Below are 15,068 nucleotides of genomic sequence, written 5' to 3'. Positions count from 1 at the left end.
CAAGAAAGGTCATGACCAGGTTGTTCAATCCCATACGCCCTTGTGTTACGTTGTTTGTGCTGCTTTCGATACGAACTGTGTGTGCGCAAGCAGTCAACTGGTAGGAAGATATAGCGTACCGTTTGATTGTCTGGAGAAGTCTGCAGACTAGTTGTAAATAATGCCCAAGTATTACGAGGATAAAGAGGACGACAACAAAGCATGTTCCGGTGTGAGAGAGGACTTCAAGTCCTGCCTCCTTCAACATGATTGCGTCCTCAAGGTAGGTCGGACGAGTGTTACGCAGTTGGTGTGTTACAGCCCTTTGGGGAAAAAACACTGCCCATGAAAAAAAATAATGTTTCAGTACGGCATTGGCTAGGGTCCTTCTACTTAATAGTCTTTACATTTATTCAACCTCCTCTCCGCGGTTTGATCAGCTGAATCCAGCTGCCTGGTCTGTAGATCAGGGAGTTTGGAACTGTCTGTGAGAACAGTGAGGGAGAAGGCATGAAGAGCTTCCTATCTCATAAGAAGGGGGCTTTACAGTATCAGCCCCCTTTGCCCGCTATGGCAGTCAAGTGTGTGGTTCAGTCACAGACTAGGATTACACAAAACGGGATAAACATCCCATAGGAGCCCTGTTCAGGGTTTTATTAAAATATTCTTTGCCAAATAGTGTGTGCAGGGGTGAATCAATGTGTTCCCTTTTAGCAATTAATATAAAGAAGGGGCAGTGACCAGAAATCTTAATACCACAAGGCCCTGCTGAGCCCAGTGAACAGTCCCCTCAACAAGATGCTCCTGAATTTCACTGTCACAAACCAACCTCAGGACAGCACAGCTAGAACCACATGAACCACCAAACCACTGCACAAGCCAAACAACACTGCCTGACCCACCGGGACACACAACCAAACACAACACAAACCAAAATGCTACCAGACTCTAAACAGACAACAGATACTAGCTGATTACTGACCAGTGACCAGAAACGGTAAAGAAAAACAACTCTGAAGAAGTACAGGCTCAGTCACGACAGCCTGGCCGTAGCTGCAGACAGAGCAGGGAGAACAGGCTGTGATCCCACTGCCACCAGGGGGAAATGGAGACAGAGGTGCTGATTGTGCTGCACTGTGGGAAAACCTCTGGCATTAGACAAACATTCTACCCGAAAATAACAAACCTAATCCCAGAATTCCCCCACCTGCCAGAATCAGAACCGCTCTCGATGCTGTTGGGAGAGGAAACTCAATGAAGCTGCAGTCCAGAATGTGATCTCCTGTCGCCCTCCCAAACTGTCAGATTGAATTGAATTGCTTACCCTCTGTTCCACCAACTCAGAATTTTCTAGAACTTCGTACTGTTAACAAATGAACATTTGTTTTGACTATGATAAATAACTCCTGCATTCTCAGTGTCTGTGAAACAAGGAACTAAATAGAATTGTTTTGAATATTAATACCGCATACACCTTGTCATTTTGAATCTCATGTAAGTAATCAACATTTTCATTGTATTAACACACAAATACGTTAGGGTGTTGAATCTAGTTTCCAGTTATGTAAAGGGTTCTTGTTTCTCTTTTTACAGATCTAAATATGGGTTTTATTGTATATTTTGTAGAGTAAATATTTCTTAGAATGTTGCCTGCAGTCTTGGTTACACAATCTTCAATCTCAGCTTTTATTAGCAGGATAAAAAAAAAATTCTCCAAAATCTGCCAGTTAGAGACAGCATTTAGATCCTGTCGCCTTGTTGCAGGACGGAAAGAGTGCCAGGCAGTGTCTGAAGGAAGGTTACTGCAGAGCTCTTCAAGTGTCTTTCTTCGAATGTAAAAGGTCCATGGTAAGTGACTCAGCGCAACAGCTGCTGTTCACCACTAGGGGGCGCGTAAGCCTTCCTAATTTCAGTATCCGTGAATGTACGCTTCACATTATCAACGTTACACAAGACTGTGTATTATGTAATTACATAATATTAATAGTAATAGTACATAATAGTATTCGCGTTTTGTCTAATATTGTGTAATCCACTCTCAAATCTTGATTTGAAAACATTTTAAAAACTGTGTTGAAAAGGGGTCGGCAACAGCATATTCTCAGTACAGTGTGTGTACAATGTATTCCAATTCATACATTGTACAGAAAACAGACATGAACTATTAGTAGAGAAATACCATTAAATATGTTGATGTGGAGTATGGTACAAGATTTACATTTTAAGTTTTTAACACGCTCAATAAGGTCTTTCGGTCTTCATTTTTACCATCCATACAGTTCTTCTGAATTCCCTTTGTTTTTCCCCTTCCTTGCCCTTGTTCCTCTCCTGTTTGTAATGGATCATGAAGAGAGCAAAGCACAATCGCCCAGACTGCATTTCTATTTTATATAATGGATTTGTTTTTTGCAGTTTTGGCTGACATGTAAACTTCCTTCACCCATGCAAGGCTTAGGTTTGAGCACCTAAGGTTTGGTTAAGAATATGAGTGAAAGAGTGCAGTTAATTGGCTTCAGTAACATGGCTGGGTGGGTGTTCCAAACTCCCACAACCCCTGCCATGTTCACAGCATTCAGGTTCCGTTTAGAAATATTCACTTGAAAAGCGTGTTGGTTAAGTTTTGGACATCATTAGAACTAGGTGACTGCTTTTTCAAGGCACTATATATATAACACCTAAAAGATAAACCCCAGTTTACCATGTGTGCCTGCAACACATTGGGCTAATTGTTAATTGATTAATGGCTGTTTCGGTTTTCCTAGGTGGACGCTCGGTCGAGATTCAGGGGCAGGAAGGGATACTGAAGTGGAGGCTCAGCCATCACGATCTGTCGGGAAAGACGATACAGCAAGACTCATTTCATACATCAATAAAACAGTATGTTTGCACAACTGTATCCCTTCATTTTTATAATAAAGAAGAGAAGCCAAGGAAAATCAAGATGCATTATGGGTGAAGACTAAATGTGTTAAGAATCTAATGTAGTCGGCTCCTCTGCAGTTTAGTAAGGAAGAGAACTTCATAGGCACAGTAAAAATCCGGGACTACAGTTTGTTCTTTGAGAACAGGGGGGCAACTTCTTGATGAATGGAACAAGTTACCCAGCCCTGCTGTTGAAACCGATACCCTGGCTTCTTTCAAGGAACAGCTGGATGAGATCCTCACAACAGTTAACGGCTAACCTCCAAAGAGACCGGCTGTGTCTCCAATATGGTTCATATCTCTGAATCAGTCCATCCACTTCTACAACTAGGAGACACTGGGTTTAAAATCTAGTTTATTAGCTACATACCTTATCAGCGGAAGGGAAGTATTTGAACATTGATTAGTTTTTCTCCAGGAATGTGGTTGTCTTACTCCAAAATTTGGGATTTCATTAAAAAATCACTCAATTTCATTTTTCCTATGCTTCCCTTGTAAATGTAATTATTTTATTGTTTTTTAAGTTTGACAAATAAAATTGACACAAAGTGTGGAATTTGTTCATCACAAATGTAGTGGTCTTGGTGTGAATGTGTCTTTGGACTGTGGGAGGAAACTAGAGCACCTGAAAGAAACCCATTTTAACACGGGGAGAACATACAAACTCCACACAGACAGTACTGTATGTCTGGAATTGAGCCCAGGGTCCAGGTTAAGACATTATTAAGATAGAACAGGGATTTGCTCCTTGCAATTTATTTCATGACCTGGGTTAAGGTATAATGTTATTCAAAGGTATCATCACGTTTTTGCTGACTAATTTAGATGAGTAGTCTGGTTTTGAAATAGTATCAATCGGTCCACCAATCAGCGTTTCTTACGTCACTGCTTTTTTTAAAAAGATCGTATTTACTCAGTGCAATGTAAATAACCAGACGGGATTTGTTTGCACAATATCGTTACTAATGGGGGGAGTTATGAAAAGAAAATCAATTGACCGAGTGGTTTATTTTTAATAATTAAAATAATCATAACCCACAATTTGTGATTTCTGCTAGAATATACCCTAGCTGTTAATATAGAGGCACCATAATTCTTTCTCTGGCACTGCTTTGGTGAAAGGAGTAATAATTCAGACACACTTGGTTAAACAATTGTTTATTAACAATAACAGTGACACTGCATTTCAAGTTTTTGGACTACCACAGTACTTGCCTTACCACTATCTTGTTTTTCAAACAATCATGAAGTAGGGGCTCTCTCCTGGCGGAAGAGAATTCTTTTCAAGTTCCAACTCCTCTCTTCTTTCTTATGGTCTGGCCTTTTTTCCATTTTCTCTCTTCTGATCTGATCCTATGATATCCTAGTGTATTTCTGGACTGTTGATTGATTGGTAAATTTAATCATTTACCAAAGTAAACGTTATGAGTGCTTTGATCACAGACTCTGGATCCCTACAGACTGTTTCTGCAAATACCACTGCTTTGAACCTGGAAATGTTTACAGTGCCTGATGTTATACACTTGATCTAGATTCTTGGACACCTCCATTGTCACCTACCTCAGCTTCTAATGTTAATGAACAGATTTTGAAATTGTGTACATTTTTTGATCAAATCTGCTAGTTTATTTTACATTAAAGGCCCATAAGACCAACGTGCCTTGCTTTTTGAAAATTCTGAAATATGCTTTTTTGTACAGCATGATTAATTTTGAGTTTTCATCAAAACCCTTGAGTTTTGTTTTCTCCAGCACCCCTGCTATAAACCTGTGTAGCATATTCTGTCTGTGACATACTCGAGTTATGGAATTCAGTAATGCATTAGCTGAATAAAAACCCTGTTTGTGCAAGAAAGGTGAGTTATTATGTAAAAATTTAAGACATTCCTGCTAGTCTTTAAATTAACAGCAGAAACACTTGGAAGTTATTCATTGATTTGGGAAGAAATGTATTCAGAAAAGGGAAATCTGGTCATAAAAGGCTGGAGGACTGCTATTTCCCTTGTTTAATTGACAGCTAATCTGTTTTAGATTTTTTAGAAATAACGATTTAGAGCAGGGCAGCTCCACTACCAGCTCTTACACTCCGCACCACTTCCGTGCTTTGATGTAGTGTTATGTGTCATGGAGTGGATCAGGGGGTCTGCAGGCACAGGATCTCTGATGTAGCTACCCATAAAAACCTCCTGGACTGGTGACCCCTGGATCAAGAAATAAAGATGAAGGAAGCCCAAAAATAATCTGAAAAGTTGAGCGATGCACAGGGCCAAGCTAAAAAAATTCTTTGTCTCAATTATGGGTAACAAGTGTCTATTAATTTAATACAAATTGGGATTCAGCTGCAGGTTATAACAGCAGTCTCTTCACTTATTTATTGGAAATGAGAACACTTGGTGACAACCTAGTCAAATATCAGTTTTTGTAAGGGTATCAAAACTGGAATGACTAGAAATAAACTTACAACACCAACTCCAAATATTTTTAAATATCATGAGATCCAAAAAAATATTTTATTCACACTTCAATGCAATTTACAAAAATAGAAATGATTTTATAACACACGAGACAGCAGTTCAGTGTCTGAACATAATTCAGCTACCTTGTGCACATAAAAACCAGGCACCAGGTTTGGATTTGCACCAATATAAGCATGAGATACAAGTACCGTATTCTGATTTCACCAGAACAAAACAAACATAATCCCTTACCAAATGAAAAACTGCCATGAGTCTAACAGGCAGATTTTTAAAAATGTGGAGCCATCATGTACTATTCAATTTTTATAACCTCCTAGTTTGAGATTGCCCTTTGTTTATCAGCTTGAATTGCTGCTGTGACCCCTGTACTGCCTGGGAAAACTGAGGCCTGGGCTCCCCTGACACCCAGGTGACACCACAGGCTATGAGTTCTGCAGTGCCCCATGGGAGAGGTGCTACAGACTGCAGCTCCCGCTGACAGTGCTGGAGGATTAGGGCCTGCTTGGACAATCCCATGGTTTGGTGTTGGTCTCCAGACTGAAGGTGCTTTGGCTGATTAGATCAGCCAGCCTTGCTGCTACACAGCCAAGTTGCAGCTACTGCCTGCCGAAACCTGGTCTCGGTCAGCCAATTACGTGACACAGACTGGAACTGGTGACATCTGAACTATAACACAGGACTGGGACTCCAAGTCACTGAAGAGCCCAGGCTTTGCCTTTTGGGCCGTATTACACATTGAAATTCATAACACCATAAAGACTTTGGCAGGAAGTACAGAAACAAACTGTAACTCAGGCCCATCACTGGTACATTTTTGCTCAAGTAAAACTGTGATGCAATTATGTATGGTTTACCTTATGTACAGTAGCATGTCTTTTAACAGTCCTTCAGCGCCATCATACAGCATAATGTGCTTTAACCCACTTCAGGTTATCGGATTCCCATATATTAAGTCTCTTCCATGATCAAACAAGGTCATAAGGGTTATAATAGTCTTACTTAGTGCTTTATGATTGTCTGCCCTCATCAGACAATTCCAAAGTTTTTTTAGAGTGAAACTGGCACTATCCTAGAGATTAAATTTTTCTCAGTTTGGCTTTAGGCTCAATATCATACAGTGCAACATTGTATGGTGTTATATAAGCCAGAGGTTCCCAATGCCTGTACTGGAGGTCCAAACAACTCATGCTTTTCATTCCATCTGACCTTCATGACCTAACTGAAGCCTTAATTCATCTAGCAAGAAGCTTGATTAGAACACTTGTACATTTTCATTTTTCTACTCAAAGGGTTACATTTAATCCAACTATTAAATCGGGCTGAATCTGTAATTGAGCTCAGCTGGAACACAAACCAGCAGTTTGGATGTGGACCTCCAGGACTAGGATTGAGAAACCCTGATCTAGGCTTAAGGGTCCAAATCCTAAGGCAAACTGCAGACACACTATCCCACAATCAACACCTTTAAATAAATTATTAACACATATGTGGAAAAAGGCATCTTTTCCTGCGGTGAAAAAGGCATGAGGCAATTTTGAAACTATAACTCTTCCTGCATGTGTTGTATGCGTTAGCAGTCAAAGTCACAAAGAGGGTACTAGTGTTTCTCGGAGACATATCCTGTTTCTGTGCTCTTTACACCATGAACAGAAAGATGCTTTATCACGTCTTCTCCAGTCTCTGTGTCTCGGGCACAGCCTGACTCAGTCTCGGCACTCCCTGCCTGACACCGAGGCCGCCTTCGGCATCGCACCAGCTTCCGGTAAAGTCCCGCTAGCAGGAAAATGACAGCAATCACTGCAAAGTAGCTGGAGTAGATCAGGAACTGGAAACGAAAGGACAAAGGAAGGATAAGAATGTAAAACGAAACAGAACACAACAAATTCATGTGAGCCATTTATGACCACAGAGAACTAGAGTTTCAAAGTCGTATCATCAAGAAGACTTAATGACATGTTTGGGAAAATTCTGTGACCCCCTCACCCCCCCAGAAAAGAAATATTCACAAAGATGTTAGTGTTAGTCTTTTTTTGTGTGTTATTTGTGTTCAGTCTGAATTCTAATTCTACATGTTTTAAAACATTTTAGGATTTTCAGCAGGTTTGGATAATTTTTTGTTGAAATACCTTGACGCCACTAATTGTAAGTAAAACGGTGATTAATTGCTGTGCTGAACACATAGTCTGCTACAAGGGATACACCAACATTCAGGTGCAATGAAGGGGCAATGTGCAATTCTAGGCGATCAGGAACAGTGTTGGGGAGTAAATTTAGTTGTGTTTTATGTAATATTTATTTTTAGTGTAATGTTTATTTGTACTTTTTATAAGTGTTTTCAGGTGCAAAACAAATTCCTGAGAATCAAAAGTATTACTGTATCATATAAGTGTTAGAGATCCGGAGAAGGAGAAACAGGAAGAAGCTCCGATAGTACGGTAGTTGCAAAGACGTGTCATGACTCCTCTTGGTGCAAAACATTTTAACTTGCACGGGAAGATTTGCTCAGCGAAGGTTTGCTTTTGCATTACCTGGGAAAAGATGTCCAATCCCAGGCCACTGGAGTCCACAACGATGACAGTCAGCACTGTCTGCAACGCAAGGGCAATGAACGTGTTCACCCCAAACACCAGGGCATAGCGCTCCATGCTAAGGTTTACTGCAATCTGATACCTGTATGGGAAAAGAGAGCTATGTACATGAGTGGGAGATTTTTCCTGCACTGCAGTCAAGTCATTCAACACATTTATGGGTGTCTGGGTCAACGTATGCCATTTTGTTTCCATCCCAGAGAGTTTAATGAGCTGTATAAAGCCAACAACAATCACTGGACATTTCATAGTTGTTACCTGAACTAAAATCAAATAAAAAAAGCAGTAGTTTTTGCTTCTCTTGTTCGATTAACACAAGAGCTCGCAGTTCGCAAATCCACAAATCCCTGTGGTTGTGCAAACGTAAGGATCCTTTGCAGGGACACAGCAAGGTTTTCCAAATTCCCCACTCCCCTGTGCAATCAAGTCCACCCTCTTCTCAGGCCTTCTCTGTTGACAGCTGTGGTACAGCGATCCTGAACAAGTGCATTGAATTCTGAAGCAGAAATGTCATTTTAAAACTGAAAAGGCATGCGATACTCCCGATGAAGGCCTAATAATGCACTGCACCATTTTAACAACCCTTCACTTAAATTCTGCACCTGTCCAGACCGCATCTGTAACATGGTGTACAACATCAGAAAGGAGCGTGGACAACAGACATACTCACGTGGCAATAGTGATCAGCAGCATATATGCAGCCCGGAAGACAATGTAGGAAGAGTAGCACACCCACACATTCCTGACAGTGTCCATGAGGTACACAGCCACGGCAATGACCACCGAGAAGCTGCAGAGGGCCAGCTCTCCCCACGCTGCCCAGGGGATTTTCACATAGCCCACCCCAAAGGCTGCCGCCGCACCTGGGAGACAAGAGACCGCCGATTAGCACTCCGACGCCCAGCAGCTCCGAGCACAGAGACCTTCAGCGAGCCGGCCTTCAGTCGAGAGGTTTCCTTGGTTATGCTGCCCAAAAGGCCATCTTTCACAAGAAGGGTGTCTTGAGACTCAGCTTTCATACAGTCATCCAAAACACAGGATTGAAAGGTGTACGGGAAACTATAAAGAAGCCAAACTTCGCCCACAACCTTTTTAAGCATTCTATAAACGTTTCCGTTACTAAGAGAATTGAAAAACAGGACTGAACAGCAGTTGCAACTTGAGTCTACTTCTGCAAGAGGTGCCCCAGTCTTACCCTACAGAGCAGCACAAACCAGCCTGACCACAGTAACAGCCAGGTAGCAAGCAGCAGGAAGCACTTAAGCTCTTAAGAGGGTGGCTGGGGTCAGGCAGGGGCATTCAGTCAGGATATTTTACAACCCGTTATGGATTCAGCTGTTTCACAAGAGTGCACCGCCCAGTCAGAGTCAGCCCTTAATACCAGGTCTGGTGTTAATATTCTGATTCTGCTCGTTGCCCATCTGTAGTATCCTTAACGAGGTTAATCCTCAGTACCAGTTCTATTGTTTGTACTATTTTTCTGCCCATCGTCCATCTATACTCGTAGTACTGTCCCTAAAGGTACCTGTACAAGTTCTATGGTTAGTACTCTGATGTTGGTAATCTGTACTGTACCTAATAAGGTTGATATAGTTTCCACATAGCCATTGTAGATCTCAAAGTCTTGTGAGGGCAGGACTCTCTCCCACAGAGCCTGGGCATAGTTGATCACCTGGTAGTAGCCACAGGTGGACAGCGCCCACCAAACGGACCAGCACAGCAAAGTTTGCGAGGAATAGCACTGCAGTAAATCTCGCCACAGGGTCCTCAGTGCCTCGGACACACCCTTGCCCCCAGCTCGGCCAGCCTCTGCTTCCTGTGTTAAAAGACAAGAAAGCTCAGTCTGCTGAAAAGCACTGGGTTCTGACTAGTCAAGGTCTGAGATGCAGAGAGATGGCTCCAAGTTAACAGTCATGAGTTATTACTGGGAAAGTACAGTATCGATGTTGCTGCCACACTGCAGCACTTTTAACAATGGATGGATTATGTATGTAATTTGACACGTTTAATACTTAAAGAGAGAACAGAGTCAGACCCCTCAGAATTCAATATATGTGCTGCAATGCAGAAAAACGTGTTACTCAAGGTAATCTGGAATATCTTAAATCTTAAACCTGCTGGAGAGGAGGTCAAGTTATAGGTCAATGCACAGAAAGAAGCATTTCTCTGTCTAGCTGAACTGCCAGACTTCCTTACAAGAACGATTCTTGTTCAAAATAGGAGAAGAAAGTTAAAACCAGACTAAGACTCACAGCCGTGCAAGGATGATGATGATGATAATGGTATCTCTAGGAATAAATAAGCTAATAAGCAAAAAGTCAATCTCAATCGATTGTGTGGTGACATCAAAAGCAATCAAAAACAAACATAAAGAGCCTCTGATTGCACTGCTGTACAAGGCACCAAAGGAAGACACACTGGCACAGAGAACATTCAAAAACCCCAAAATTCGATTTTTTATGAAAACCATGAAGAAATGTGTTACTCTCAACATATTCCCATGTAAGGAATGAACTAACAACAACTCTGCTTTCCTCCCCTACAGAAACTACACTCAGCCCCCTGGAACAATTGGTCCTCAATCACATCAAATGTTGCCTTCCTCACGTGGAAAAGAAAATTGCTGTACTCGCAATACCTCAATCTGTTCCTCACAATACGCAGATTATACATGGTACCTTATGTTAATTTGTTTGGGATCTCACTGATGAATTCTCTTACTGAAACATGCCGTGCTACATACTGAGAGACCCCTTTTAAGAAATCCTTTTCGGTTTCAACAAATGGAGGCTGAAGTCTTTAGCATCTGCAGTAACAGAACTGCAAGTCTACTGTACGCACTGCTGGACTAGATCCACTGAGTAATAGATACAATGAGATTGATCTGTTAATTTAGTTAGCTAATCAAAAACAGATCCCATTTGTTTTTAGAGACCTGGATAGAGCCTAGTTCAAAATCAAAACCCATGCTGTAGGCCTGTTCAAGCGCTCAATGTCACCTGCCGATTACAGGTATAAAATCTATAAAAGAGTTGGCGGATCTGAACGGCCACAAACTAGCTTTGATTTTATTAGGCCCAAACAAGACTTAACAGGAAAGGCAGCTCTTACCCCGTCCGGCAGAGGATAGCTCTTAGGATTCAGCGGCTCCTTCGACTCGGGATCCTCCTGCTCAGTTCTGTACGGTTCTCCCAGGGGCACAGCTGGGGCTTGCTCGACCCTGGCCTCCTTGCCAGGACGACCGGGGATCTGATGGAAAAATAAGCTCCTGCTGGCTACTGGAAGAAACCACGGAGCCAGAAAAGCCACGATCATGCACACCAAAGTCACAACGTTCAGATACAGCAAGCGGATCTGTGCCGTGGACACCAGGACCTGCCCGGTGAGGGAGCCCACAGCAGACCCCACCAGCGTGATGCTCCTGCAGTAACCGGTCACCCGCTGGTACTGCGCAGACTCCACCACGCTGTAGATGTAAGAGTAGTAGGCGATCTCTGCTGCTGTGGCGAGCCCGTAGAAGAACTCCAGGATCTGCATGCACAGCACGCCCTGGGCCTGCACCAGCATGACGTAGGTGACGATGAAGCTGGCCCCCTGCAGGATGATCACGGCCTTGTAGCGAAGATAGTCGGTGGCCAGGAAGACTGGGAACAGCAGGACCAGGTAGGAGTAGGTCCATACTGGGTAAATCTTGTTGACTACCTGCAAAATAAAAACACGCCAGTAGGGGGCGAGCCCACAAACATAAGTGACATTCTAAATGACAAGAGGCTATTCAGCCCATTTAGCCTGTTTGGCAGATCGTAGTTAATTGATCTCAGGATCTCATACAGCCGCTTCTCAGAAAACGACAACAAGCAAACAAACTGACTGACGGGACGTAATGTGAAAGCCACAAGCTAGGAGTGGAAACAGTGACACACAGGCGTAGTCATCAGAGAGGGTGATATTTACATTGTTTCCAGTCTGTGCCAGGACTGTTTTATATTTTGCTCATTCGGTTTAAGAGGGATTTGAAAGTAAAGCAAAAGTTGCCCAAGTACCACTGAAATGTCATTAAGGCTGGTTTAATCTCAAAAGGGATTAACACACAGGCGCCAAAGGCACAGGAACTGAGCTTATTAAAATTCCACGTGGCATTAATGTCGTCGCTCAGTCCTGCTCCTGAAGGACCCCTGAAGGAGTCTGCTGTTTTCTGTCCCAGCTGGACCCTTAACCCCCAGTGCGAATTTCTTTTCAATCTTCCATTTGGGGGTTCTTTTTTTTTTACATCTGCTTTCAGCTATTAAAAGAGTACACAAGATTTGAAATTTGTATAAAACATTGGCTATGTAGTGCATTTTCAGGATTGCCTACATTCATTCAGGTGTGCGAGTTGAATATACCCAACTGGACTGAAGAAAAAGAAAAAGCAATGAAACACTGAGGGAGTATCTGATAGTCTGTTTATCACCAGTTAATCACCTAACTGAGCAAACCGAGGAGATATTACATAACGTTCAGTGTAGTGAAATTGCTGAAAATAATGCACTTTAAGTAAGGATTTTTTTAAAACCAAGGGACTAAGTGCAGAAAGTCTAAAGCAGCAAGCAGCTCAGTTACAGGTACCAATTTGCACATGTGCTTGAAGACAGCCGGAATATAAAGCAGACACACACACCAGAGCATCACTGCTCTAACTCAAACGGGATAATGAAGGACACCATGAGATCACATTCTGCTCTTGGACCTCGGTAGTAACTCTCTTTTAAAGAAATGTCATAGTTTCTTCACTCTCAATACAACACTCGACCGACGACTAGACAATAACATGATGCAATGCTCAAGTGTATATCCGCAATACATCTGAAGAGTGTAATGCAATGCAATTCTGAAGCTTATATCTGCAATTCATGATCTACAGCCTTTTCTTCCAACCCCTGTGAATAACCACGATGTGTAAAATGATTTCGAAGCTTGTTAAATCTTGTCCTCAACCCCAATGTCATTTTTATTTCCAGAATTCCTATATTGCCAAATAAACAAAATACTCCGTGAAGGCTGACCTTTTTCTGAAATAGCTAACTTCTTTGCAGACGAATACTTTTTTGAGTATTTGTTACTTTTTTAAAACGCCTTTAAGGTACTACCTCCACACGAGGTCTTGTGTTTTAATTCATCCGAGATTCCAACACCACCCACCTCTTTCTCAGTCAGGTTTTTATCAGGTCCCATTAGAAACGCTGTCAGGAAAGGCTCTGAAGGTCTCAGACTTGAGAAAAATCCGTAAAAACACAACAGGATTGTAGGGCACAGCCATGTTTCAGACATTTCCAAAAACCGTATGACCTTCCTGTGATGCAACGCGTGTGATCCAGCTAACCTGGCGCAGGAAAATGACAGCACCAATAGCTCTCCACACCCAGGGGGTGTGTGCTATCGTAACCGCTTCTGGATGACGATATTGGTCACTTTCTTGTTGCGCACACACCCGCAGATCTGCATGTCGTTACGTTCTTCGGGGCGCCTTTGCCTGACATCACGCAGCAGTTTTACAGCTGCGAGAGACAGGTGTCGTCGTATGTAATTCAGTACAGTATGGTGTTGTTAGTGTGTTACAGACCACCAAATGAAAATGTTATAATTCAATACTCCACATACTGAAATGAAAAGTTTACGTGTAAAAGAAGAAGTAGTTTTTACGGGACACCTCAACTTTCACCTGAGCTACTGTACTTTCCTACTACCAAAGGGAGCTAGATATGCCGAAAGATTAATCTCACATCTTAATCAAGAAAGATTAAGTAACCTTTCTTGTGGTCTTAATAGTTGTCAATGGAGCTGAATCAAATAAGATGAATACTATTGTACTGGATATTGTTCCATTTTTTACTCTGCTGCTACTGCGTTCTTTATAAACACAGGTGAAAGATGCAGCTGTCAAGAGACTGATGATACATCTTTCTAGATTAGTATAATACAGGGAATATACTGTATAATATAGATATATGAGAAATAAACTTATTAATACAGTATGCGTAACAACAAAGATCACAAAGCATTTCCTAAAACACTCATGAATAGAGTTACACATGCTTATCTATTCATGAATATTTTAGGAAAATGAAGAATATGGACTTTAGGTGTTGATTACACGTTTTTGCCATTGTTTTGATTGATTTTTCATTCTGACTGACATTACTTTGACTGTTACATAAGCACTAAATCATATTTCAGTAGGGAGAGAGTGGTTTGGGCACAGGTGATGAGGTGATTTAGCCTGTTGCTTTTTTCAGTGATACTACTATGAAGCACGGTCTCATCAGAGCACTGGAGTGACCTCATAGGCTGGGTCTGGTCAGTACTGGGATGGGAGACCACCAAGGAATTCCAGGTTGTGGCTGCAAGTGGTGTTTGTGGACCAGTAGGGGGTGCTCTTCCCCCTGGAACAGAATTTCCAAACTGGTGCCTCACCATGGGGACAAGAAGGCACTGGGCTGTAGGATGAGAAGTTAATCCAAGGTCCTCACTACTTACGTCATTAACAAACCCAAGGGACACGGACACTGATACCAGAGTGAAATTTAGTCACACTCCACTCCACAATCCCAAAAGTGGACATGAATATCTGCAATAAATCATGAGCAACCAGCTGAATGCAGAACAATGAAATGTCTTTTACAGAAATATACTTTTTGTGTTGCTTTCAGACATTTTTTTCCCAGAATGTCCTTCTAAATGTAAGCTCGGTGTCTCCTGAAACAGTATTTTCAGAATGAAATAATAATTATAGGTGATTATTTCAAATAAGTTAGAAGTGCTGACTATTGCTGTTTATACCTGCAATATTATTGCTTGCCACAATCTCAGCATCATGATATTAACACGACAGGAAAAATCTGTAGAATCAAAGCCAGAAAATGCAGATATTGGGGCAAAGTATCTGCTACTTAGATCAGAGCGCACACAAGTTGCCTAATCTACAGTAGGTAACTGTTCAGAAAATGTTGAAATTCACTCTGTGTTGGGCAATGTGTTTCAAAATGTGTGAAAGGAAAAAAAGAATGCATTATTTCTTAGAAATTCTTCGTCATCTGTTTCACATTATTTTACCAAGAGATGAT

The 15,068-nt window shown here is 41.8% G+C and overlaps 2 protein-coding genes across 2 annotated transcripts; one reads left to right on the top strand and one right to left on the bottom strand.

Moving 5' to 3' along the window:
- Positions 1 to 32: 32 nt before the first annotated feature.
- Positions 33 to 3,472, top strand: coa5 (cytochrome C oxidase assembly factor 5). Its single transcript, XM_088914587.1, has 3 exons — positions 33 to 262; positions 1,744 to 1,827; positions 2,742 to 3,472. The coding sequence occupies exons 1-3, from the start codon at positions 161 to 163 to the stop codon at positions 2,781 to 2,783; spliced, it is 228 nt and encodes a 75-aa protein (XP_088770713.1). The 5' UTR covers positions 33 to 160; the 3' UTR covers positions 2,784 to 3,472.
- A 1,906-nt stretch (positions 3,473 to 5,378) lies between these two features.
- On the bottom strand, positions 5,379 to 13,314 carry LOC148836109 (thiamine transporter 1-like). Its single transcript, XM_088914624.1, has 6 exons — positions 13,147 to 13,314; positions 11,077 to 11,667; positions 9,541 to 9,781; positions 8,636 to 8,828; positions 7,906 to 8,047; positions 5,379 to 7,202 (listed from the first exon to the last, which is right to left on the bottom strand). Exons 1-6 carry the CDS (start codon positions 13,273 to 13,275, stop codon positions 6,975 to 6,977), a joined length of 1,524 nt encoding a protein of 507 aa, XP_088770750.1. The 5' UTR covers positions 13,276 to 13,314; the 3' UTR covers positions 5,379 to 6,974.
- Between the last annotated feature and the right edge of the window lie 1,754 nt (positions 13,315 to 15,068).

Source organism: Atractosteus spatula, chromosome 4 (assembly GCF_055471065.1).
Source record: "Atractosteus spatula isolate fAtrSpa1 chromosome 4, fAtrSpa1.hap1, whole genome shotgun sequence".
NCBI classification, from domain to species: Eukaryota; Metazoa; Chordata; class Actinopteri; order Semionotiformes; family Lepisosteidae; genus Atractosteus; species Atractosteus spatula.
The sequence above is the reverse complement of the archived record's forward strand: the minus strand, read 5'-3'. Positions and strand labels throughout refer to the sequence as shown.